This window comes from Doryrhamphus excisus, linkage group LG10 (genome assembly GCF_037039965.1).
Source record: "Doryrhamphus excisus strain RoL-2023G ecotype Guam linkage group LG10, RoL_Dexc_Guam_v1.1, whole genome shotgun sequence".
Taxonomy (NCBI): Eukaryota; Metazoa; Chordata; class Actinopteri; order Syngnathiformes; family Syngnathidae; genus Doryrhamphus; species Doryrhamphus excisus.
In genome coordinates, this window is record NC_136366.1 from 4,115,932 (window position 1) to 4,140,609 (window position 24,678).

Genomic DNA, 24,678 nt, shown 5'->3' on the forward strand with positions numbered 1-24,678 from the left:
GTTCCTGTGAATGTTCCTGTAGGTGTTGCTCTAAATGTTCCTGTAGGTGTTCCTCTAAATGTTCCTCTCAATGTTCCTGTAGGTGTTTCTCTAAATGTTCCTCTGAATGTTCCTGTAGGTGTTCCTCTAAATGTTCCTGTGAATGTTCCATTAGGTGTTCCTCTAAATGTTCCTCTAAATGTTCCTCTAAATGTTCCTGTGAATGTTCCTCTAAATGTTCCTCTCATTGTTCCTGTGAATGTTCCTGTAGGTGTTCCTATAGGTGTTCCTCTAAATGTCCCTGTGAATGTTCCATTAGGTGTTCCTCTAAACGTTCCTCTAAGTGTTCCTGTAGGTGTTCCTCTAAATGTTCCTGTGAATGTTCCTGTAGGTGTGCCTCTAAATGTTCCGATAGGTGTTCCTCTGAATGTCCCTGTGAATGTTCCATTAGGTGTTCCTCTAAATGTTCCTGTGGCTGTTCCTGTAGGTGTTCCTCTCAATGTTCCTGTAGGTGTTCCTCTAAATGTTCCTGTGAATGTTCCTGTAGGTGTTCCTCTAAATGTTCCAGTGGCTGTTCCTGTAAGTGTTCCTCTAAATGTTCCTGTAGGTGTTCCTCTAAATGTTCCTCTCAATGTTCCTGGAGGTGTTCCTCTAAATGTTCCTGTAGGTGTTCCTCTAAATGTTGCTGTGAATGTTCCGTTAGGTGTTCCTCTAAATGTTCCTGTAGCTGTTCCTTTAGATGTTCCTCTAAATGTTCCTGTGACTGTCCCTGTAGTTGTGTGTTTGTTGTGTTATTGCATCCACTGCCAGCTTTCAGAGTGTAACTTTCTGTTCTTGCTGCAGTTGAATAATTCATGCAGAGCAGACGTTAGCGTTAGCAGGCTTCAGATAGCATTTTGGAGGCAGTGGAGGATGTGAAGGCTGATCTTTGCTGCTTCTTAGAATAGAATCATCTTCACCTGGTCAGTCACTAAAGGGGGCCGAAGGTCCTTGCTTGGTTGGACACCTTGGTACTGTCTCTTAAGTCCCACAATGCACTGCAGCAGACGCCACCTTTAAAGGGTTGTCATGGTGACAAGGTCTTAAAAGTGAGTTTTTTGTTTCATTTTGGGATCAGGGCCCAAGGGTGCGTGTGAATTATTGAGGAGGCTCTTTGCTCTCTTGAAAGCCTCATGAGATGGAGGTGAGCATTTGCAACGTGATGAAGAGAAAAGACGCACGTTGGAGTGGAAGCCATGTTTTATTCAAAAAGTCCACAAGTTCAGCGGGAGCGGCGGAGACGTTGGAGCACACGATGTTGAAAGCGTTCCAAAACGTCTCTTTTGGTCACCTTAAAGCTGTCATTGAACACAGCACCACGTCGCTAGCTGACTCATTCTAAGCTAACTACTCAGGCTATGACTATAGGGGTGTTATTTCATGTCTAGATAGCTCTAATAATGTTAAAAAGTGTATTTAGAATGTCCTAAACTGGTTGTTTATGTCTTATATGTCTTTTTTATCTTATTATGTCTACTATATTGGGTAATAGGAGTGTAAAGGTGACTATAGGGGTGTTAGTTCACATTCAGAGGGCTCTAATAATCTTACAAAGCATATTTGGATGGTCCTAACCAGGTTGTATATGGCATATATTTCTTATTTTCGCTTATTATGTTACTATATTGGGTAATAGGAGTGTAAAGGTGACTATAGGGGTGTTATTTCACATTCAGAGGGCTCTAATAACCTTGCAAAGCATATTTGGAGGGTCCTTACCAGGTTGCATATGGCATATATTTCTTATTTTCTCCTATTATGTTACTATATTGGGTAATAGGAGTGTAAAGGTGACTATAGGGGTGTTATTTCACATTCAGAGGGCTCTAATAATCTTACAAAGCATATTTGGATGGTCCCAACCAGGTTGCATACGACATATATTTCTTATTTTCGCTTATTATGTTACTATATTGGGTAATAGGAGTGTAAAGGTGACTATAGGGGTGTTGGTTCACATTCAGAGGGCTCTAATAATCTTACAAAGCATATTTGGATGGTCCTTACCAGGTTGCATATGGCATATAGTTCTTATTTTCTCTTATTATGTCTACTATATTGGGTAATAGGAGTGTAAAGGTGACTATAGGGGTGTTATTTCACATTCATAGGGCTCTAATAATCTTACAAAGCATTTTTGGATGGTCCCAACCAGGTTGCATACGGCATATATTTCTTATTTTCGCTTATTATGTTACTATATTGGGTAATAGGAGTGTAAAGGTGACTATAGGGGTGTTAGTTCACATTCAAAGGGCTCTAATAATCTTACAAAGCATATTTGGATGGTCCTAACCAGGTTGTATACGGCATATATTTCTTATTTTCGCGTATTATGTCTACTATATTGGGTAATAGGAGTGTAAAGGTGACTATAGGGGTGTTAGTTCATGCTGAGAGCACTTTAATGATGTTTAAAATGTATTTATAAAAAGGTAAACAAGTTTTCAATGTCTTATTTACTCTTATTGTTATGCTATATTGGGTAATAGGAGTGTAAAGGTGACTATAGGGGTGTTATTTCACATTCAGAGGGCTCTAATAATCTTCCAAAGCATATTTGGATGGTCCTAACCAGGTTGTATATGGCATATATTTCTTATTTTCGCGTATTATGTCTGCTATATTGGGTAAGAGGAGGGTAAAGGTGACTATAGGGATGTTAGTTCATGTCGAGAGCACTTTAATGATGTTTAAAATGTAGGTAAACAAAGTTTTCAATGTCTTATAGGTCTTATATTGGGTAATAGGAGTGTAAAGGTGACTATAGGGTTGTTATTGCATGTCTGGCGGGCTTTAATAATGTTTAATAAGCATATTTTAAAAGTGGCGAGCAGGTTTTCTACGCGCTAACTAGCAAAATATAGTAGTTTTGAGTGAGGAATCCTACAGTTTGTTTGTGTATTTTGTGGCCCATGAGTGATCCAGCCTGGTCTCGAGTGAATACACTCCTAGATTGCTTTTGAAGATGGAGCCGCAATAAGCGTCTTTTTTTGTGGTCTTTGATTGTTTGTTATCACCATCAGGCATGCACATATTACAAAGCATGTGTGGACACACGCACGTGCATCATAATGACTTCATGAAGAGGAGAACATGCGAGACGCCATTTTTTTTCTTTCAATTGATCAAGGTGAAATGACGAGGGCTAACTCCTCCAGCTTTGGAGGAGAGACCTCCAAGAGCAAAGGGGAACTTTGCTCCACACATGCATCCAGGGTGTTTACACAAGCATGTTCACTTGCAGGAATCCATCATGCTGCAGGCGCCTGTTTATATTTATCTTCCCACGTGCGTGCACACACACGTGCACACAAGCACACGTACTGACGTGCTGGTGCTCGGCTTGAATTAATGAGCACGCCGCTAATTGGAATCCGCACGCGCCTTCGCATTCATCTTCACACAAACATCATGTGGTCATACGTCACGTGACATATGAGGAGTCATCATCCTTCCTGCAGGGGGCGCCACACGCACTGATAGTAGTAGCAGTACACAGTCATAGTCAGGGGGTCTCAAACTCAATTTACTTGAGGGCCACCGGAGCTAGGGTCTGGGTGAGACTGGGCCTCTGGGCATCAGGTCCCCCCCCCCCCCCCCAAAAAAGCATTTATTAAAAACGAAAAAATTAATAAACTTTGATTTCGATTTTCTACAAAAAAAGCTCTGATAAAACATTCCACTGTTCTCAAGTATCTTACTTTTTATTTTACTACACAAATTAAGATGAAAAATAAATAAACAAATCAAGAATAAAGAAAATCAATCAATCAGTAATAAATAAATAAATATAATAAAAATAATAAAACAGCAAATAATAAAAACTTAAGAAACCACATATAGTTGGTGGGTAGACAAATTATTTTTTTTCAGATTAAAATGAACAAAGCATTATTAGAGCCCTGTAGACATGACAAAACACGACTATAGTCACATTTATACTCTTTTTATTCACAACATATTGCGCAACTGCAGGGTCTTGAGACACATGCTAACTTGCAAACTAGAAAGCTAGCAACCTAAACGGTAGCCTTCAAGTTATTTCCTTTAAACTTAAATAGCCAAAAACTTACCACTTCCACACGGATACGGAGGATAACTATTAACAGTTATTTAACCTTTAACATGAACATTAATCAAACGTAATAATTTTTTCTGGGTACATGATACCATACAGCATCCATATCAAACTTGCGCGGGGGCCGCACTAACCTTAAACTTTCATATCAAGGCGGGGGCCTCAAACTAGTGTCCAGTGGGCCACATTTGGCCCGCGGGCCGCGTGTTTGAGACCCCTGGTCATAGTACTGTAGTCGCAGTAGAAGTACGTGCTAGCGGTAAAGTATTATAGTACAGTAAATGGTAGCAATACACAGTAGTACTACTTCACCTTAGTAGGATTATAGTGGCAGTACATAACAGTAATATAGTAACACTATTAGTAAACAGAAAATAGTAGTACACGGCAGTAGAACTGTAGTGGCCGTGCTTGGAGGTGTTTTTTTTTTTTTGTGGCGAGGGACGTGAATCAGCGTGTTGAGGTGTAAAATGTCCACAAGCAAAGATTTGCTATCCAAGCAATCAGCGGGTGCGAGATGTTGATAAGCAGACATTTATGAAGTACATACAGTATATTTATACTTCATATTTATTAAACACACACGCTAACGAGGCGCCGCTAGAGCCTTCAAGCAGCCGGCCTGCAGGATGAAGATGTGTACTGCAGCCAATCCATCATGCCGCTTCCTCTCTTGTCCACCAGGTGTCGAGAAGGCTACCAGGGGATCCGCTGTGACCAGTTCCTGCCCAAGACCGACTCCATCCTGTCTGATCCAAGTAAGTTGAAAGCAAGTACCGTAAAGGCATGGATAGAGGAGTTTGGGGTGGAAGATTCTGGAATGGATGAACTGAACTGACATTATTTCTGATGGGAGAAATGGATTTGGTTAAAGTACGCTTCAGTTAGAGGAACGGACGAATGATGCTAACCAAGGTATCACAAATTTTTGAGCAGAAATTGAGAAAGAAAATGGTATTTCGATAAATTTAGCATTTTTCGGAATTGTCACAGACCACGTCGTCATCGACTTGCCCAAGAGAAGTGAGCAGGTATTGAAGCACTGCCTGTATTTTTAATTGCCATTGATACAGTGCTACTTTGGTATATGTTCCCAAACTTACGTCGTTTCTCGACTGACATTTTGCTTTAAACTGCGAGCTGAAACTTGGGTATGAAGTGCTAGTTGACGGCAGGCATAGGCGAGGACAGCTATTTGGGGGCTACATTAGTAAAACTATGTTGTACAACGATAATTACATCAAATATTATGTAAAAGCATATCAATTTCTTAACTATGGGCCATTATTTAAAACAATACATATTTTTTATTACTGTTTTTCTTTATTATTAGCATATTCGCTCATAAACTCGCCCACAAACGTTCAGTGAGTGAGACCTCTCACCTCTGACACAAAGATGTTTTTTGGATTACAGTGTCAGCTCAAAATAAGATTTGTTTATTTATGATACTGCTTTTGAATTCTAAATGTTTGTTGCAAAAAAGCCAATTTATGAACATTCTGATTATTATTAAAGAATTGCCTCAATGCACCTTTCCTTCATGAAATGTACATAAAACATTTCATCAAAATTCTAAATCTAATGTCATTTCATTTCTCTTTTAATTACATAGAACACATTATTATATTACAGTAAATACTTTATTACAATACTGTTAGTATAAAGTAGAAATCCCAGTTTTTTTAATGTTTAATGCGAGCTGCGATTTGTCCTACTTTTTCGACTGCCATTGAACGCACCGACACACCGTTCTCGGATGCAAAGAGTGCTGTATGGATGTATTTGGATGCATTTTACCCCTTTTTCTTTCACGTTATACTTGCTCCGGAATGCTGATACTATATGGGAATGCGTAAAGGTAAGATTTGATGACTTTGAGTGCTAATGTGCATCATTGTGGTAGTTCGATGCTAATTCGCTAGCGCTAGCAAAACATCGGACTTCAGCCACAGTCGTCACATTAAACAGCCCGTCAATAGCAGCTGGAAGTCGAATTTAGCCAGCAGTTCGATGCTAAAATTAACTAAGAGATGTAAAAATGTGAAAACAATAGGTTAGTTGGGCCACTTTTATGCCGAGGTAGCACTGTATATGACAATAAAAACAATACCCGCACTGCTCTAGTCTCTGGCAGGCTATGTAATAAGTCAATAAACGATGAGTCAAACACAGCGACAGTAGATACAAATAAGTTAGCTTTGAAGCTAACTTTACTAATGTAAATACTCTTTTTTTTCTCCATTTCCAATCAATATTGTGGCTACAGTTAGTAGTTACCGTGCTTCAACCAAACTACGGTGGCGGCCGAGGGTCAAACATAAGGAGTGCGCGTTTATCATGCGTAGTTAAATGACCGCCGTTAAAGGGAACTTCCCTTAACGGGTCATTAACGCGTTAATAAATGCCTTAAACATGGAACATTGTAACATGAAACGTCATTCTTCTGTGGTGGTTTATGGGTTTCTTCTTCTTGTTTTGTTTGTTGATGCTGTCGTGTAAACCACCACAGTGGGTAAGTTGAACGTTGGAGAAGAAGAGCGGCAGGTTGTTGTCTCTGTCTTCTCCACCTCCCACCCACTCCCCTCCCCAACTCCCACCCAACCCATCCCCGCTTGGCGTCTGGTTTCTTCCTAATTGCTGAGATTACGTTGGTCACATGCACAAACTGAACTTCCCTCCCCCAAAGTCTGCCCCCTGCTAACATGCATCTTGTCCAGGAGTACCCCGCCCGCACTTCCTGTTCTCCTCATCGGCTAACATGGAGTGACAAAGTTGGAACGCTGCCCACTCGATGTTCATGGGGTGGTGGTCTCTATCTAAGAACAATGTGTTTCTTATTTATTCATTCATCTAGCTTGCTAGCATGCTAACATGCTAACACTACTGTCGCTATGTTGATGTTTGTGTGTCCAGGCAGGAAAGGAGGAGGAGAGGTAGGTAGGTAGGAAGGAAGGAAGGGAGTGTGTGATGGATGTTTATTCTCTTGTGGGAAAATACTCTGTGAGCCCTCAGATCACAACAAATGGAGCGCCGGCTTTGGACGCGTAAATCTCTTTACATGTTTACATTTCATGTGCAGCCTGGGAATGCAACATGGCCGCCGTCAACACGAGGAGGCGAGGATGCAGGCTGGGATCAAAGTCCTGTATGGCATCATGTTAATCATATCCATTTTGTCAATTATACCTCGAAGTTAGAAGATATTCTCACACCACAAACACAATGCCACAGCAAGGATGCATGCTAGGAGGCATGGTAGGAGGCAGACAGCCTAGCTAACACTGGCAAAATAGACAATGATGCTAACAGTAGCAAGATGAAAATTATGCTAACAATAGCAAAAAGAGAATGAAATCAATGAAAGTCACATGTTGAAGGTTAATGCTAATTATTAGCTCATGATTGTTGAAATTTGACGCTAATTGTTAGCTCATGATTGTTGACATTTGATGCTAATTATCGACTCGTGGTTGTTGAAATTCAATGCTAATTATGAGCTAATGATTGTTGAAGGTTGATGCTAATTATGAGCTAATGATTGTCGAAGGTTGAAGCTAATTATTAGCTAATGATTGTCAAAGGTTGATGCTAATTATTAGCTCATGATTGATGAAATTATAAGCTAATTGTTAGCTCATGATTGTTGAAATTTGATGCTAATTATTAACTTGTGATTGTTGATGTTAGATGCTACTTATTAGCTTATGATTGTTGGAGTTTGATGCTAATTATTTGCTCATGACTGTTGAAGTTTGGTGTTAATTATTAGGTAATGATTGTTGAAGTTCAATGCTAATTATGACTTAATGATTGTTGAAGTTCGATGCTAATTACTAGCTAATGATTGTCAAAGTTGATGCAAATTTTTCGCTCATGATTGTTGAAATTTGATGCTAATTATTAACTCATGGTTGTTGATGTTCAATGCTAATTATTAGCTCATGATTGTTGGAGTTCGATGCTAATTATTAGCTCATGATTGTTGAAGTTCGATGCTAATTATTAGCTCAAGACTGTTGAAGTTCAATGTTAATTATTAGGTAATGATTGTTGAAGGTTGATGCTAATTATTAGCTAATGATTGGGGGGGGTCATAGGTGGTGGTTTTTGCAGGTAAAGAAGTAGCAGGTGTGAAGAACGCTGTCTTGCCTTGAAGGCTCCAAAAGGAGAGCAAAAGAAGCATGTGGAATAATTTGAGCAATGAGTCAAAATGGCCAAAATGAAAGTGAAAGTGATGTATCTTGCTGTAATGGCGTGCAGCCAGCAGGAGGTGATATGCTGTGTGGGGGGCTGGGGGGTGCAGGTTAAAAGGAGGTAAAGGTTGAGGTCCAATGTCTTCCATACAACAATAAAGTGTCGGAGAGCGAGGCATGGACTTTTTGATGACTATCTTCATCTCTCATTTGCATCCCCCCCTCCTCCTCTTCCTCCTCCTCCTCCTCGTGCGTTGTGAACAATCTGTGGTTGGCGCTCCATCAGTCAACGCCAACATCCTCTCCCGTGTGATGGAGTTGGACGAGTGAGCAGCGTCGGGATGCTTTGAAAGGGGTCAAAGGTTGGAGTTGAAAGGACGGGAGTATTTCAGGGAACATGAGCGTTGGCTCTGGGATTTCTTCATTTATTGACTCCATGCCGTCATCTGTTGACTTAGCATGTAGCTAGCGCTAGCTATGATTGAGTGATTCATCAGATATACATGCTGTACGCAGTATATAGTATGTACACGTGTGTACAGCATGGATGGACGTCATGTAGCGAGGAGCACATGGAGCGCATGGCTGTAGACCAGCACCATGTATCCCAGCCGTGTTGACGATGAGGATGATGATGATGATGAGGGATGGATAGCGGGTGCTCCGCCCCCCTGAACGAAAATTAAAAAACGACAATCACGCCACTTCACGCGCTCATGGGGTCGGCATTGGCGTGTGTCCCTCTGATGCGACGTCCAACATGGACCATAATTCCTGACAGGAAGTCATTCAAAATAAAATGCTGAGGCATTGCGTGTCCAGTGTACTGATGATGTTAACATGCTAATGCTAACTGTTTGTGCTTCTACCACCCCCCCCCCCCCCCCCCCACAGACCAGCTTGGCATTGAGTTCATGGGTAAGTAAAGACTCACGTGCACCTACTTCCTGTCACTGTGACCAAGCACGCTCGTGCACGTGTGTATCTCGTTGCAATGCTAATGTGCTGCAGTCGCCATGGAAACAGCGATAAGAAGGAGGCGGGCATTCCTTATTTATTTTTTTTTTTTACATGTTGGATTTGTGACCACATGCATTCTTCATTAGTGTGTGTGTGTGTGTGTGTGTGCTTTGCATGACATTCCGCCTGCCAAGCTGCTCGCCTGCAGCTACGTGCACGCTCCGTGCACGCTAAGTGCACGCTCCGCCATGGCATCACAGCTGAGTGGATGACACGCATATTAGTCACTTCTTTTTTTATTTTCATTTGTCTTTTATTTTTATATCAAAACAACAAATACATTTAGAACAGGAAAGGTTCATTTTCAAGCATTATTAATATCCTTTTTTTATTATTTTATTTAAAATGAAAAAGAAAATGAAGAAATGTTGTTTTTAAAAATATTGTAATTATTTTTTTAATATATAAAGTCATTTTTATTTCACATTTAAATGATAAACAATTTCTGTAAAATAAATTTTAAAAACATAAAATAATAAAATAAAATATTTAAATAATAGTAAATGAAAATATTTTAGGAAAAAATATTTTTTGATTCACAAAACATAAAAGAGCATTTAAATAGGACAAAAAGGTTCTCCTCTGTAAAAACAAAAGTTACCTCTCGTTTTCATGTTTTATTTTAATTATTTTCAAATAAAAACACGTTTTTTTTAGGTTTTCATTAAAGAATTAAATAATAATAATAAATAAAAATATTTTAAGAAAAAGGTTTTTATTCAGAAAAAATAAAAGAGCATTTAAATAGGACAAAAAGGTTCTCCTCTGTAAAAACAAAAGTTACCTCTCGTTTTTATGTTTTATTTTAATTATTTAAATTATTTTTTTTAGTTTTTCATTAAAAAAATTAAATTAATTAAAATGTAAAAATAAAAAAAAGGTTCTTCTTTTTTAATACATCTTTTCTCTTGTTTGACTTTATTTTTTTATAAATGAATACATATAAAAACTGAAATGTACAATTAAAAAGAACATCAAGAAGTCAATTGATTTCAACTGACATATTTTTCAAATTTGTACTTTATGTAAATGACAAAAGGATACCGCCATAAATTAGTGTGGAGTGCCGTGGAAGGAGCCTTTTCGAGAGCCGCACACGCATCATCCGGTCCCCGTCCTCCACGTTGCGTTCACGCCGCCGCCAGGCTCCCTGTTAAGCCCCACCCACGCTCGCCCGTCTGTCGGCTGGCGGGCGCGTCGGGTTGTGCCCGAGCCGTCAATCACAATCACGGCCGCGGGAGTCTGGCCGGTGTTCAGCGGCGTGGGCTTCGGAGACGGACGGGCTCCAAGAACGCCGCTCCACGCCTCCTCACTGGTTCACGGCGGGGAGGAAACTTCTGATGGATGACTGCCACTGACGTTTTACCTACTTTACTATCTCTCTATCTAGTATCTATGTACTGTGTATATACTGTATATATATTCATTATTGTGTATATTGTGTGTGTGTTCCTACCTGCAGAGAGTAAAGAAGTCTACGAGAGACAGCTGCTGTCAATCACATCCATCGCCATGGCGATCGGCCTCCTGGGTGTCCTATGTGTTGCCCTATACTGCCGCAACAAGTAAGTTTGGATGTATATATATATATATATATATATATATATATATATATATATATATATATATATATATATATATATATATATATATATATATATATATATATATATATATATATATATATATATATGTATATATATATACTAGGGCGGCACGGTGGTTGAGTGGTTTGCACTCACAGACCTCACAGCTAGGAGACCAGGGTTCAATTCCACCCTCCGCCATGTTCTACCCGTGCATGCGTGGGTTTTCTCCGGGTACTCCGGTTTCCTCCCACATTCATGCAAACCCCACACAGAGATGGCCGAGGGTGGAATTGAACTCTGGTCTACTATTTGTCCAAAAATAGCTTATATGTCCTGTAGTGTTGTGGTCCCTTGGCATCAGTCATGTTGGGACACATGATTGGGCACGAGTGAACGAAACCTTCTCCTCTCATTCCGTGTGGAAGTGGTCATTTTTTGTCTTTGTCCTTCTTCCCCAAACTGCTTGAAACTACTTTAGAGTTTAGAGTAATTAGCTCGCAGACCTCACAGCAAGGAGACCAGGGTTCAATTCCACCCTCGGCCATCTCTGTGTGGAGTTTGCATGCTCTTCCTGTGCGTGTGTGGGTTTTTTTCCGGGTACTCCGGTTTCCTCCCACATTCCAAAAAAACATGGTTGTGGTGAATGGTTGTTTGTCTATATGTGCCCTGTGATTGGCTGGCCACCAGTCCAGGGTGTACCCCGCCTCTCGCCCCAAGACAGCTGGGATAGGCTCCAGCACCCACTGCCCCGTGACCCTCGTGAGGAAAAAGCGGTAGAAAATGAATGTATATAGTACATGCAGTCATAGTACATGACATACTACATGTACAATATGCAGTTGTATGTTAGTATGTTACGTTGAGTATATGATGTATACAGTATGTGTGTGTGTGATGAGGGTGCTTTATGTAAATGAGCTAATTTACATGAAGCGTCAGGTGTTGTTTTTTTTCTTGGGGGGCCGTATGAATTTATGTGAAATATCAGTCCGCTTTTGTAAACAGGAAGTAACTTTTTCTTTTCTTTCCTTTTGTGTTTAGGAGGCGACGAGAGAAGCTCCAAGCTCACCTGAAGGACACACAACACCACCTGAACAACTACACACACACTCAGGTCCTTGTCATTCTTCACCATCATCATCCTCGTGCTTGTGTACGTGATGAAGGCGGTGGTGGCGGCAGACGAGGATGATGGCGGTGAAATTGATGCGTATGTATTTTTTCAGTATTCCAAAGGGGCGGGTGTGTGTCGCCACGGTGACGTGTGTGAGTCGGGCTCGGCTGGCATGAGGAACGCAGCAACCGGCGGCATCAAACACACGTGAGTTCACACCCCCTGCTACGGCACGTCTTTTATTTTGACACACGGCAAGGTAACAGGAAGTTGTTTGTCACACAGTCGAGGAGCTCATTGGTCCGCCCACGGCCGCAAGACTCCGCCCATTACTAGAGGACGTTCCAAGAGTTCTGGCCCCGCCTACCAACACCTCCAGGAAGTGGAGCTAACTGAGAAGGAAGCGCAAGAAAGGTGAGGAGATGCGCATCCATGCGAACGCAGACTGGTTGCCATGGCCACACGATGGCCCAGGGAGGCGGCCATGTTGGTTTGCCTGGAAGCCCCTCCTGTGTTTATGTGCGTAATGAGCGTCCTCGTCCTCGTTTCTGACCTGCGACGGCCCTCGAGCGACAACGGTGCACGAGTGCCAACTTCCTAGATGCTCGCCATGCGGCTGTGCGACTTTGCCGCATCATCCTCTCCCATCGCTGCCGTCGTCTCGGCTGGAACGCCGCCAGGAGACGATACGGCGTTTCTTTAGCGCGTGGATAAACACCTTGGCATCCCGCCCCTTCGTGACGTGTTTGACACAACACACACCGACGCCGTCAATCGGAGGAAGACACCTCCTACTACGACTTCTGGAGCTTTCCACGGAGTAACGATGCTCGTTAGGAACGTCGTGAGCTGGTCTGGAATGCAGAGACAAAGAAGATTTATTACAACCAAGGGTGTCCATAAACAGGGTCAAAGTACAAACAACAAAAAACAACATAACTAAATAATTATTTTCATTATGTACATTAAAATATTAAATATGCATGTATAGTATAAGATATTGTAATATTATTTATAATTAATTACATTATTTTAAATATAGAAATTATTTTATATAGTGTATATATTTTTAAATATAGTGCAATTTATATTATATATATTACATATTTATATTATTAATTATATTGTTTATAGTTTAAAAAAATTATATTTACTATAATATACAATCGTGTATTAAAATGTATTGGATGTATTTATAATAGGGCTGTCAATCAATTAAAATATTTGATTGCTATAAATCACATTTTGTCCACAGTTAACTTCCATGGAATACAGATGTTTATGATTAATTATACATTATTGATACTGTAATAAGGGCAACAAATGTATTATAAAATAATTTATAGAATTAAAATATATAATTATTTTATTTAAAATTATTTTGATTATATATTTATTTATATTTCTATGGTAGAAAACTATTTTAAACTCGATATACACATAATTATTTTTAAATATATCCTTTATATATATATATATATATATTATATACAAAATAATTATTTTCATGGAGTACATTAAAATATTAAATATGCATGCATATTATAAGATATTGTAACATTATTTATAAATAATTACATTTTAAATTTAGAAATGATTTTATATTGTGTATATATTTTTAAATATAGTGCAATTTATATTATATATATCACATATTTATGTTATATATGTTATATATATTTATAATATATATATATATTATTTTTGTATTGACTGCAATATACATTAAAATGTATTGGCCATGGTTAGTTGGACAACAGCACCACTCCTGTTGAAGCAGGGAATTGCATGTCAAGAGTGGTGGCCCAGTCTTTAGTCATGTCACACTAACATGTGTCCACTTCCTGTTTCCTGTCCAGGATGGTCCACCAAGGGAAGCCCAGACCGGACGCCGTTCGAAATATGCAATTATCAGCGGCTGTCCGAGCCGACCACACCGGGACGCCTTTGGACTCGCACGCCGGCGCACCCCGAGGCCCGCAGAGGACAAACTGCATCCGCTGCCCCACCGTCACCTCGCGCTCCGCCTCCATCCCCATCATCCCTTCGGTGCGGGGTCACCATGACGACGAGCTTTCTTGTATGCAAACCGCCCCGGCCGCCGCCATGATGTCAACGGAAGACGGCAAGCAGCGGCGGCGGCGACGGGAGGAGGAGGACGCGGCGCTCCTGCTGGAGGAGGCGCAGGAGCAGCTGAGGGCGTTGGCGCACAGGAGGCAGGGAGACCACGCCCCCGCCGCGCACCAGGCCAGAGAAACTGTCTGCTTCCTTAACCTTCATGTGGGTGGAGCCGTGTGTGACGGACCGGCCCACACCCAGTTGCTAAGCCCCGCCCCTCACAGAGACCTGGGCCAATGAAAAGACGAGAAAACACACCATCTCTCTCTCTCTCTCTCTCTGTGTTGCTCCGTGTGAGCGCTTTAAAAAAAAAAAAAATCATAGAAATATGGTGACGGACACCAAGATGGCCGCCACCGCCGCCGGAAGAAAATATTCCCGCGCATTTATTTCCCGGACAAAAGAAACACTGGACCAAAAGATACCAAATAGTCCGTCAATCCATGGTGGTTGTCCGTGTACAAAGAATATATGAATATATATAAATATCATATCAATATATGGAATTCTAAAAGTCACCAACAAAAAGGAATGATACACGTTTTTCTTTTCTTCTTCTGCTCCGTTTTTTTTTTTTTATCCAAACCCTCACCTTTCCCTTCTCGCACAGGAAGGAAGGCGGAGCCTCCCAGATGATGCCCCGCCCCACGTTCCGCCTTTTTTCAAACTTGTCAGCCAAGAATCACAGCGTGTTGCTAACCATCACGCGGGACTCTTGTGTTTGCACAAGGATGTAAGGACACAAGGACACAAGGACACAGGGGAGGATAAGAGGAAGCACATTTGGGATTGTTTTCATTTGATTTTTCCATTCTCGTTGGTGATGAGCAGCGCCATCTTGTGGCCTGTTTGGCTGTTGAAAGAAATAAATGTCTCTATGTTGTATCCTCATTATAGTCTTTATTAATAACACACGGGTACACACACATAGGTACTTGCAGGTGCATACAAGTACATGAAGGTGTACACATATGAATACAGGTGTACACGCATGTACACAGGTGCACAGAAATGTACACAGCTACATGCAGGTACACACAGGTGCACACAGGTATATACATTTGCACAGAGGTACATACACACATATATGTACACACGGGTTTACATGCAGGTACCCACATACGTGGGAACACCTGGGTACACACAAGTGCATATGCATATACACACAGGTGTACACGCAAGTACATACAGTCACACACATGTTCAAACAGGTGCACATGGATACACGCAGGTGTACACGTCGGTGCACATGGGACACAGGTACGTGCATATGCACACAAGTACACACAGTTACACATAAGTACACACTTCCTACACACGCACACACACACACAGATCAATAAGAAGACATCCTCTTCATGCCATCCAACATGTTGTACTGCTGTTGCTATGGTAACAGTGGACCAGCTTGACCAATGAGCACCAACATGTTCTCATGTTGCTCCCGTGTGACAACGTGACAACTTGTGCAGAAACGTGTCATTTTTACACATACACTACAGTATAGTACTGTACACTACAATATACGAAGTACTGTATGTGTGTATATGAGTGTATATAGTGCACAGTAGAGTATATGGGTGTATACTATAATGCACAGTAAAGTATATGAGTGTATATAGTGCACAGTAGAGTATATGAGTGTATATAGTGCACAGTAGAATATATGGTTGTATATACTGCAAAGTAGAGTATATGAGTATATATAGTGCAAAGTAGAGTATATGAGTGTATATAGTGCACAGTAGAGTAAACGCGTGTATATAGTGCACAGTAGAATATATGGTTGTATATACTGCAAAGTAGAGTATATGGGTGTATATAGTGCAAAGTAGACTATATGGGTGTATATAGTGCACAGTAGAGTATATGGGTGTATATATTGCACAGTAGAGTATATGAGTGTATATAGTGCAAAGTAGAGTATATGAGTATATATAGTGCAAAGTAGAGTATATGAGTGTATATAGTGCACAGTAGAATATATGGTTGTATATACTGCAAAGTAGAATATATGGGTGTAGATAGTGCAAAGTAGAGTATGTGAGTGTATTTAGTGCACAGTAGAGTATATGGGTGTATATAGTGCACAGTAGAGTATATGAGTGTATATAGTGCACAGTAGAATATATGGTTGTATATACTGCAAAGTAGAGTATATGGGTGTAGATAGTGCAAAGTAGAGTATGTGAGTGTATTTAGTGCACAGTAGAGTATATGGGTGTATATAGTGCACAGTAGAGTATACGCTTGTATATAGTGCACAGTAGAATATATGGTTGTATATACTGCAAAGTAGAGTATATGAGTGTATATAGTGCAAAGTAGAGTATATGGGTGTAGATAGTGCACAGTAGAGTAAATGGGTGTATATATTGCACAGTAGAGTATATGAGTGTATTTCGTGCACAGTAGAGTATATGGGTGTACAGTGAAGAAAATAAGTATTTGAACACCCTGCTATTTTGCTATTTCTCCCACTTAGAAATCATGGAGGGGTCTGAAATTTTCATCGTAGGTGCATGTCCACTGTGAGAGAGATAAACTAAAAAGAAAAATCCAGAAATCACAATGCATGATTTTTTAACAATTTATTTGTGTGATACAGCTGCAAATAAGTATTTGAACACCTGTGTATCATCTAGAATTCTGACCCTGAAAGACCTGTTAGTCTGCCCATTAGAAGTCCACCTGCACTCCATGTATCATCCTGAATCAGATGCACCTGTTTGAGGTCGTTAGCTGCATAAAGACACCTGTCCACCCCATACAATCAGTAAGACTTTAACTTGTAACATGGCGAAGACCAAAGAGCTGTCCAAAGACACCAGAGACAAAATTGTACACCTCCACAAGGCTGGAAAGGGCTACGGAGCAATTACCAAGCAGCTTGGTGAAAAAAGGTCCACTGTTGGAGCTATCATTAGAAAATGGAAGAAGCTAAACATGACGGTCAATCTCAATCGGAGTGGAGCCCCATGCAAGATATCACCTCGTGGGGTCTCAATGATTCTAAGAAAGGTGAGGAATCAGCCCAGAACTACACGACAGGACTTGGTCAATGACCTGAAAAGAGCTGGGACCACCGTTTCCAAGGTTACTGTAGGTAATACACTAAGACGTCATGATGTGAAATCATGCATGGCACGAAAGGTTCCCCTGCTTAAACCAGCACATGTCAAGGCCCGTCTTAAGTTTGCATATGACCATTTGGATGATACAGAGGAGTCATGGGAGAAAGTTTTATGGTCAGATGAGACCAAAATAGAACTTTTTGGTCATAATTCCAATAAGCGTGTTTGGAGGAAGAAGAATGAAGAGTACAATCCGAAGAACACCATCCCTACTGTGAAGCATGGGGGTGGTAGCATCATGCTTTGGGGGTGTTTTTCTGCACATGGGACAGGACGAGTGCACTGCATTAAAGAGAGGATGACTGGGGCCGTGTATTGTGAGATTTTGGGGAACAACCTCCTTCCCTCTGTCAGAGCATTGAAGATGGGTCGTGGCTGGGTCTTCCAACACGACAACGACCCGAAGCACACAGCCAGGAAAACCAAGGAGTGGCTCCGTAAGAAGCATATCAAGGTTCTAGCATGGCCCAGCCAGTCTCCAGACCTGAACCCAATCGAAAATCTTTGGAGGGAGCTCAAACTCCGTGTTTCTCAGCGACAGCCCAGAAACCTGACTGATCTAGAGAAGATCTGTGTGGAGGAGTGGGCCAAGATCCCTCCTGCAGTGTGTGCAAACCTGGTGAAAAACTACAGGAAACGTTTGACCTCTGTAATAGCAAACAAAGGCTACTGTACCAAATATTAACATTCATTTTCTCAGGTGTTCAAATACTTATTTGCAGCTGTATCACACAAATAAATTGTTAAAAAATCATGCATTGTGATTTCTGGATTTTTCTTTTTAGTTTATCTCTCTCACAGTGGACATGCACCTACGATGAAAATTTCAGACCCCTCCATGATTTCTAAGTGGGAGAAATAGCAAAATAGCAGGGTGTTCAAATACTTATTTTCTTCACTGTATATAGTGCACAGTAGAGTATATGAGTGTATATAGTGCACAGTAGAGTATACGCGTGTATATAGTGCATAGTAGAATATATGGTTGTATATACTGCAAAGTAGAGTATATGAGTGTATATAGTGCAAAGTAGAGTATATGGGTGTAGATAGTGCAAAGTAGACTATATGGGTCTATATAGTGCACAGTAGAGTATATGGGTGTATATATTGCACAGTAGAGTATATGAGTGTATATAGTGCACAGTAGAGTATACGGGTGTATATAGTGCACAGTAGAGTATATGAGTGTATTTCGTGCACAGTAGAGTATATGAGTGCATATAGTGCATTGTAGAGTATACGGGTGTATATAGTGCACAGTAGAATTTATGGTTGTATATAGTGCAAAGTACAGTATGTGAGTGTATATAGTGATGTGTGGTGTTTTTTTCCTTGCCATCGCATCATTTGATGATTCCACAGTGGTTGTTCCAGCTGTCACACGCATGCATGGATGTCGGGGGTCACGGGGGCCCCACCCGTCCCCAATACAAGCGAATATGTAGACTCCAGTAGTAATATCTGAAGGGCTTGCACGGGGATCTCCCGATGTCGACGTGTTCACATAAAGAATTTGGACTTGAATGATTTGTCCGACACGGACGGCGTGGAGGTGCACTCGTGTTGCCAGATGGATGGACGCTAATGAAGAGCTATTTATAGATCCCTGACATTTAGTGACATTCAGCTGTGGCTCCAATTTACCACGCTGGAGATTCAAGCTGGGAAAAAGAAACTGGAGCCATTTTAGGAGACAATGTTGCAATTTAATGCGGGAAATGTGGGAATGGAACCCAAAAAACCTGAAATTTTAAGGAAACGATTGGAACCTTACAAAAGTTGTACTTCTAGGAGAATGGTGAAATACTGCAATTTTATGGGGGGAAAGTGGAAATCTAATTTAAAAAAATTAGAATTGTACGGGACATTATTTCACATTTACAACATAAAACCTTTATATCTGTGAGGAAAAATAGATTATTTTAAGAGTGAAATTTTATGGGAGAAAAAAGTTGAAATATGACCAAAAATAATTTTACAAACGAAATAAACAAAACAAAATAACACAAATAAAATAACACAAATAAAAATAAAAATAAAAATAAAAATAAAAATAAAAATAAAAATAAAAATAAAAATAAAAATAAAAATAAAAATAAAAATAAAAATAAAAATAAAAATAAAAATAAAAATAAAAATAAAAATAAAAATAAAAATAAAAATAAGTCAAAAAAGTGGAAAAAAGCAGAATAGGTCCCCTTCAAATTTTACAGAGAAAAAAGTTGCAGTCATGGCCGTCCTTCCATAAAGGGGAAAAAGCAGAGGCAACAAGAAGTCAATGAATAAATGAATGAGTGGACTTGAGGAGGTGGAGGATGACAGGATGACAGGATGACAGGATGACAGGATGACAGGATGACAGGATGACAGGATGACAGGATGACAGGATGACAGGATGACAGAATCATAGGATGATAGGATGACAGCATGATAGGATGACAGGATGACAGGATGACAGGATGACAGGATGACAGGATGACAGGATGACAGGATGACAGGATGACAGGATGATAGGATGACAGCATGGTAGGATGACAGGATGATAGAATGATAGGATGACAAGATGATAGGATGATAGGATGACAGGATGATAGGATGACAGGATGACAGGATGACAGGACGATAGAATGATAGAATGATAGGATGACAGGATGATAGGATGACGGGATGATAGGATGATAGGATGACAGGATGATAGAATGATAGAATGATAGGATGATAGGATGATAGGATGACAGGATGATTGGATGATAGGATGACAGGATGATAGGATGATAGGATGATAAAATGATAGAATGATAGAATGATAGAATGATAGGATGATAGGATGACAGGATGACAGGATGATAGAATGATAGGATGATAGGATGATAGGATGATAGGATGATAGGATGATAGAATGATAGGATGATAGGATGACAGGATGATAGAATGATAGAATGATAGAATGATAGGATGATAGGATGATAGGATGATAGGATGATAGAATGATAGGATGATAGGATGACAGGATGATAGAATGATAGGATGACAGGATGATAGAATGATAGGATGATAGGATGACAGGATGATAGAATGATAGGATGACAGGATGATAGAATGATAGGATGACAGGATGATAGAATGATAGGATGACAGGATGATAGAATGATAGGATGACAGGATGATAGAATGATAGGATGATAGGATGACAGGATGATAGAATGATAGGATGACAGGATGATAGAATGATAGGATGACAGGATGATAGAATGATAGGATGACAGGATGATAGAATGATAGAATGATAGGATGATAAACTATACAGCATCCAAGCTCATCAGGTGGTGATGTGACTTTTACAACAAAGCATCCGAGCAGCAGAGGAAATACATTATGGTGAATTCTTCCTCCAAAAAGGAACATTCCAAAAATGGATGATGTTCTTCTGTGGCTCATATGGACCCGAGTCTGCTGTCCAGGTTTTGGACAGGGAGGGGGTATCGGGTGTGACGGTGGGAGGGGGGGGGACTCCCGCTACACAACATATGTGCCGAGCAGGCCATGATGAGATGGGATGTGACAGCCAATGAGGTCCCTGGAGATCTACCTGAGCATGGATCCGGCGGCTGCCGAGGCATCTGTGGCCCGGAGGAGGAGGAGGAGTAGGAGGAGGAATGGCCTGCTGGGAATCTCTCGTTCGGAGCCAGGAGACCGGGGCCCATAATCAGGGAGTGGAAAGCAACGACATGGTTCCTCTTTTTCTCCTCCTCTCCATTTTCCTCCAGGATGTGAAAATAAAAAGCATGGTTTACTTCCGCCTCCTTGGAAGCAGCGGGAGACCGAGGAATCATCACAGGAAGTGTCCAACAGGTCCCACCGGGAGCCATCGCTATGGCGATGCCACCTTTCATCCCCACACAGCTGAATGCCTGCTCTTCATTAAGGAGACACAAACTTCCAGCACACGCCACATTTGCTTTTGTTCACTTCCTGCTGTCACGCTTCATTCACTTCCTCGCTAGCAACCCAGCAGCTAAAGCTTGTTAAAAAACATCAACAGGAAATGACCAGGCTGCACTTTTATGGCTCACACGAGATGACTTTAAAGCCATGCGGCGATACATGCTTTAAGAGGGGACAATACGTGCTTTAAAAGATTACGATACATGATTTAGGAGGGGACTATACATGCTTTAGGAGGGGACAATACGCGCTTTAAGAGGGGACGATCTGTGATTTAAGATTACGATACATGCTTTAGGAGGGGACGATACATGCTTTAAGAGGGGACGATATGTGATTTAAGATTACGATACGTGCTTTAAGAGGGGACGATACATGTTTTAGGAGATTACGATACATGCTTTAAGAGGGGACAATACGTGCTTTAAGAGATTACGATACTTACTTTAGGGGGGAACGATATATGTTTTAGGAAATTACGATACATGGTTTAAGAGGGGACAATACATGCTTTGAGAGGGGACGATATGTGCTTTAAGAGATTACAATACATGATTTAGGAGGGGACGATACATGCTTTAGGAGGGGACAATATGTGCTTTAAGAGATTATGATACATGCTTTAGGAGGGGACGATACGTGCTTTAAGAGGGGATGATCTGTGCTTTAAGAGATTACAATATACTATGATTTAGGAGGGGACAATATGTGCTTTAGGAGGGGGACAATACACGCTTTAAGAGGGGACGATCTGTGATTTATGATTACAATATATGCTTTAGGAGGGGACAATACGTGCTTTAAGAGGGGACGAACTATGCTTTAATATTACGATACATGCTTTACGAGGGGACGATACGTGCTTTAATATTACGATACATGCTTTAGGAGGGGACGATACGTGCTTTAAGAGGGGACGATATGTGCTTTAAGAGATTACGATACATGATTTAGGAGGGGACTATACATGCTTTAGGAGGGGACAATACGCGCTTTAAGAGGGGAGGATCTGTGATTTAAGATTATGATACATGCTTTAGGAGGGGCCGATATGTGCTTTAAGAGGGGACGATATGTGATTTAAGATTACGATACATGCTTTAGGAGGGGACCATACATGCTTTAAGAGGGGATGATACGCGCTTTAAGAGGGGACAATCTGTGCTTTAATATTACGATACATGCTTTAGGAGGGGATGATACGTGCTTTAAGAGGGGACGCTATGTGCTTTAAAAGATTACGATACATGATTTAGGAGGGGACTATACATGCTTTAGGAGGGGACAATACGCGCTTTAAGAGGGGACGATCTGTGATTTAAGATTACGATACATGCTTTAGGAGGGGACGATACATGCTTTAAGAGGGGACGATATGTGATTTAAGATTACGATACATGCTTTAGGAGGGGACCATACGTGCTTTAAGAGGGGACGATACACGCTTTAAGAGGGGACGATCTGTGCTTTAATATTACGATACATGCTTTAGGAGGAGACGACACATGCTTTAAGAAGGGACAATATGTGCTTTAAGAGATTACGATACATGTTTCTAGGAGGGGACAATATGTGCTTTAAGAGATTAAGATGCATGCTTTGGGGGGAGGATACATGCTTTAAGACATTATATACATATATATATATATATATATATATATATATATATATATATATAGCCACATGGGTTGCTTTAAATATTCATCTTGAGCATTATTAGCATTTAGCAGTGACACAAAGCTTTTCCTGAATAACACACAAAGCACAACTTGACTGGTCATGGAGCTCAGTGTAAATGTAAAAACAATATAACAAGTTATTCTTAATGTGAGAGGGCCCATGTGTGCGCTCATGTGTTTCTACACTTCTATTTGTTCTACTACCGTGAGATATGTGCAACACATAGTATAAACCTTCTGTCCACTGACCTGTTGTAATACCTGTACTGGCCTGAAGGGGCGCTAATGTGCTAACAGGTCCTCAGACTACTGGAAAAACAAGGGAAGAAGTGTTAGGCTATCTTAGCTAGCTTCTCTGCTAAGTCCTTTGCTGCGGTCATTTTTGTTGCCTACTGTATTACTTACTTTATTGCGGTGAGACCACAAGACAACAAGTTTGCCGTTATTTCTGAAACTCATCCCCCGATAGTATTTGCTTGTTTTGTTGCTTCTGTTTTCGTCAGTCATCTCGCTTCCTGATCCTCGTTCCCAGCAAGACTAGTCCATGTTGCAGTGATTGTACTTCCCAAAGTGTCCACTAGAGTGTGCTGTTTCACTGCGAGTCCAACACCCATCAATCATGTTGTCTATTGGTTTGTTGATTTATTGTATTTTGGTGATGTTGTCAGAAGAATTACTCTACTAGTAAAAAAAAAAGTGTGTGCATGTTTTGTGCAGTTGAATAAAACAAAAAGTGCAGACCCTTTTTTTTACTGTTGTCACTTCTCATTTCATCCCTTATCTTAGCTGACATTTCTTGTGACATTTAATCGCTAAGCTGTAGCGTCAAGCCAACAGCGGCTAAGTCCCAACAAGCACATTGGCTATAAATGGCAGCAGAGGTCAACAATTGTGTTAAAGGTCGTTAGAAAGGCGGATGGATGGATGTGATAAGACAGTGAGGATTTATTGATGTATAGTGAAGTACTCCAAAGGAATTTTTTTTTTCCAGCTGCAGGATCAATGGCGGGATTGGGATGCTGCAGCGAGCAATGACATGATGGTCAGTGTAATGATCACAGGCGGTGTTTGTGTTGGCGGAAGCTTCCATTGTTGTCCCGGCATTGAATCAGTGTTCTGTGCTGGATAAGCCACTCCTAGTATCATCACTCAAAACACTTGTCTCAGTAGTGGCCTTTTTTTTTGTTGCTCCATTGAAGTTCATTTGTTCTTTGCATGCAGTTCCTGATTTGCGACGCTAGAGGTCAGTGCAGCAGCTTGGCTCTGAGGGTTGTAGTTGTTGTAGTTGTAATTTAGTGACCGTTTAGCACCCAATTAACCAGCCCAGTCCATGGCCCATGGCATCAGTTGACAAATATTTAACTAAAAATATATATGATTATAATTTATTTTATTATATTTATTATTATATATTTATTCTATATTTTTAGATTATTTATGAAGAAAGTCAAAATATTAGAAAAATTACACACAAAAAAACAGCTGTACTTTTATGAAAAATACAGTCAAAATATGACAATAAAAACACAAGCTTTTTGGAAATGTGCTAGCTAGCTACCTGACATGCTGCCATTTTAAGGAAGTTGAGTAGTCACATGACTATCACATGACTTCACGTTTCCTGAAGTCACTTGGTTAAACTGTGGTACTGATAATAAATAAAAGTAGTTAATAAAATTGAAAAATATATTTTAATGATAATACTAAAATAATAATAAACCAAATTATAGTATACATAATAAAATAATTATACAAAAATGCGTTGAATCATGTGACACACA

General features: G+C 40.4%; 1 protein-coding gene across 2 annotated transcripts in view; it reads left to right on the forward strand.

The window, feature by feature from the left end:
• Nucleotides 1-15,021, forward strand: part of nrg3a (neuregulin 3a) — a 196,463-nt gene extending 181,442 nt beyond the window's left edge. The window contains exons 3-9 of one of the 2 annotated variants that reach the window (XM_078793859.1): nucleotides 4,784-4,857; nucleotides 9,190-9,213; nucleotides 10,778-10,880; nucleotides 11,946-12,057; nucleotides 12,131-12,225; nucleotides 12,304-12,432; nucleotides 13,878-15,021. In XM_078793859.1, the coding sequence (XP_078649985.1) occupies nucleotides 4,784-4,857; nucleotides 9,190-9,213; nucleotides 10,778-10,880; nucleotides 11,946-12,057; nucleotides 12,131-12,225; nucleotides 12,304-12,432; nucleotides 13,878-14,376 (1,036 nt within the window). In that variant the 3' untranslated portion in view covers nucleotides 14,377-15,021. The remainder of the gene's footprint in view (nucleotides 1-4,783; nucleotides 4,858-9,189; nucleotides 9,214-10,777; nucleotides 10,881-11,945; nucleotides 12,058-12,130; nucleotides 12,226-12,303; nucleotides 12,433-13,877) is intronic. The other variant, XM_058064861.2, reaches the window with a different exon arrangement.
• Nucleotides 15,022-24,678: the final 9,657 nt, after the last annotated feature.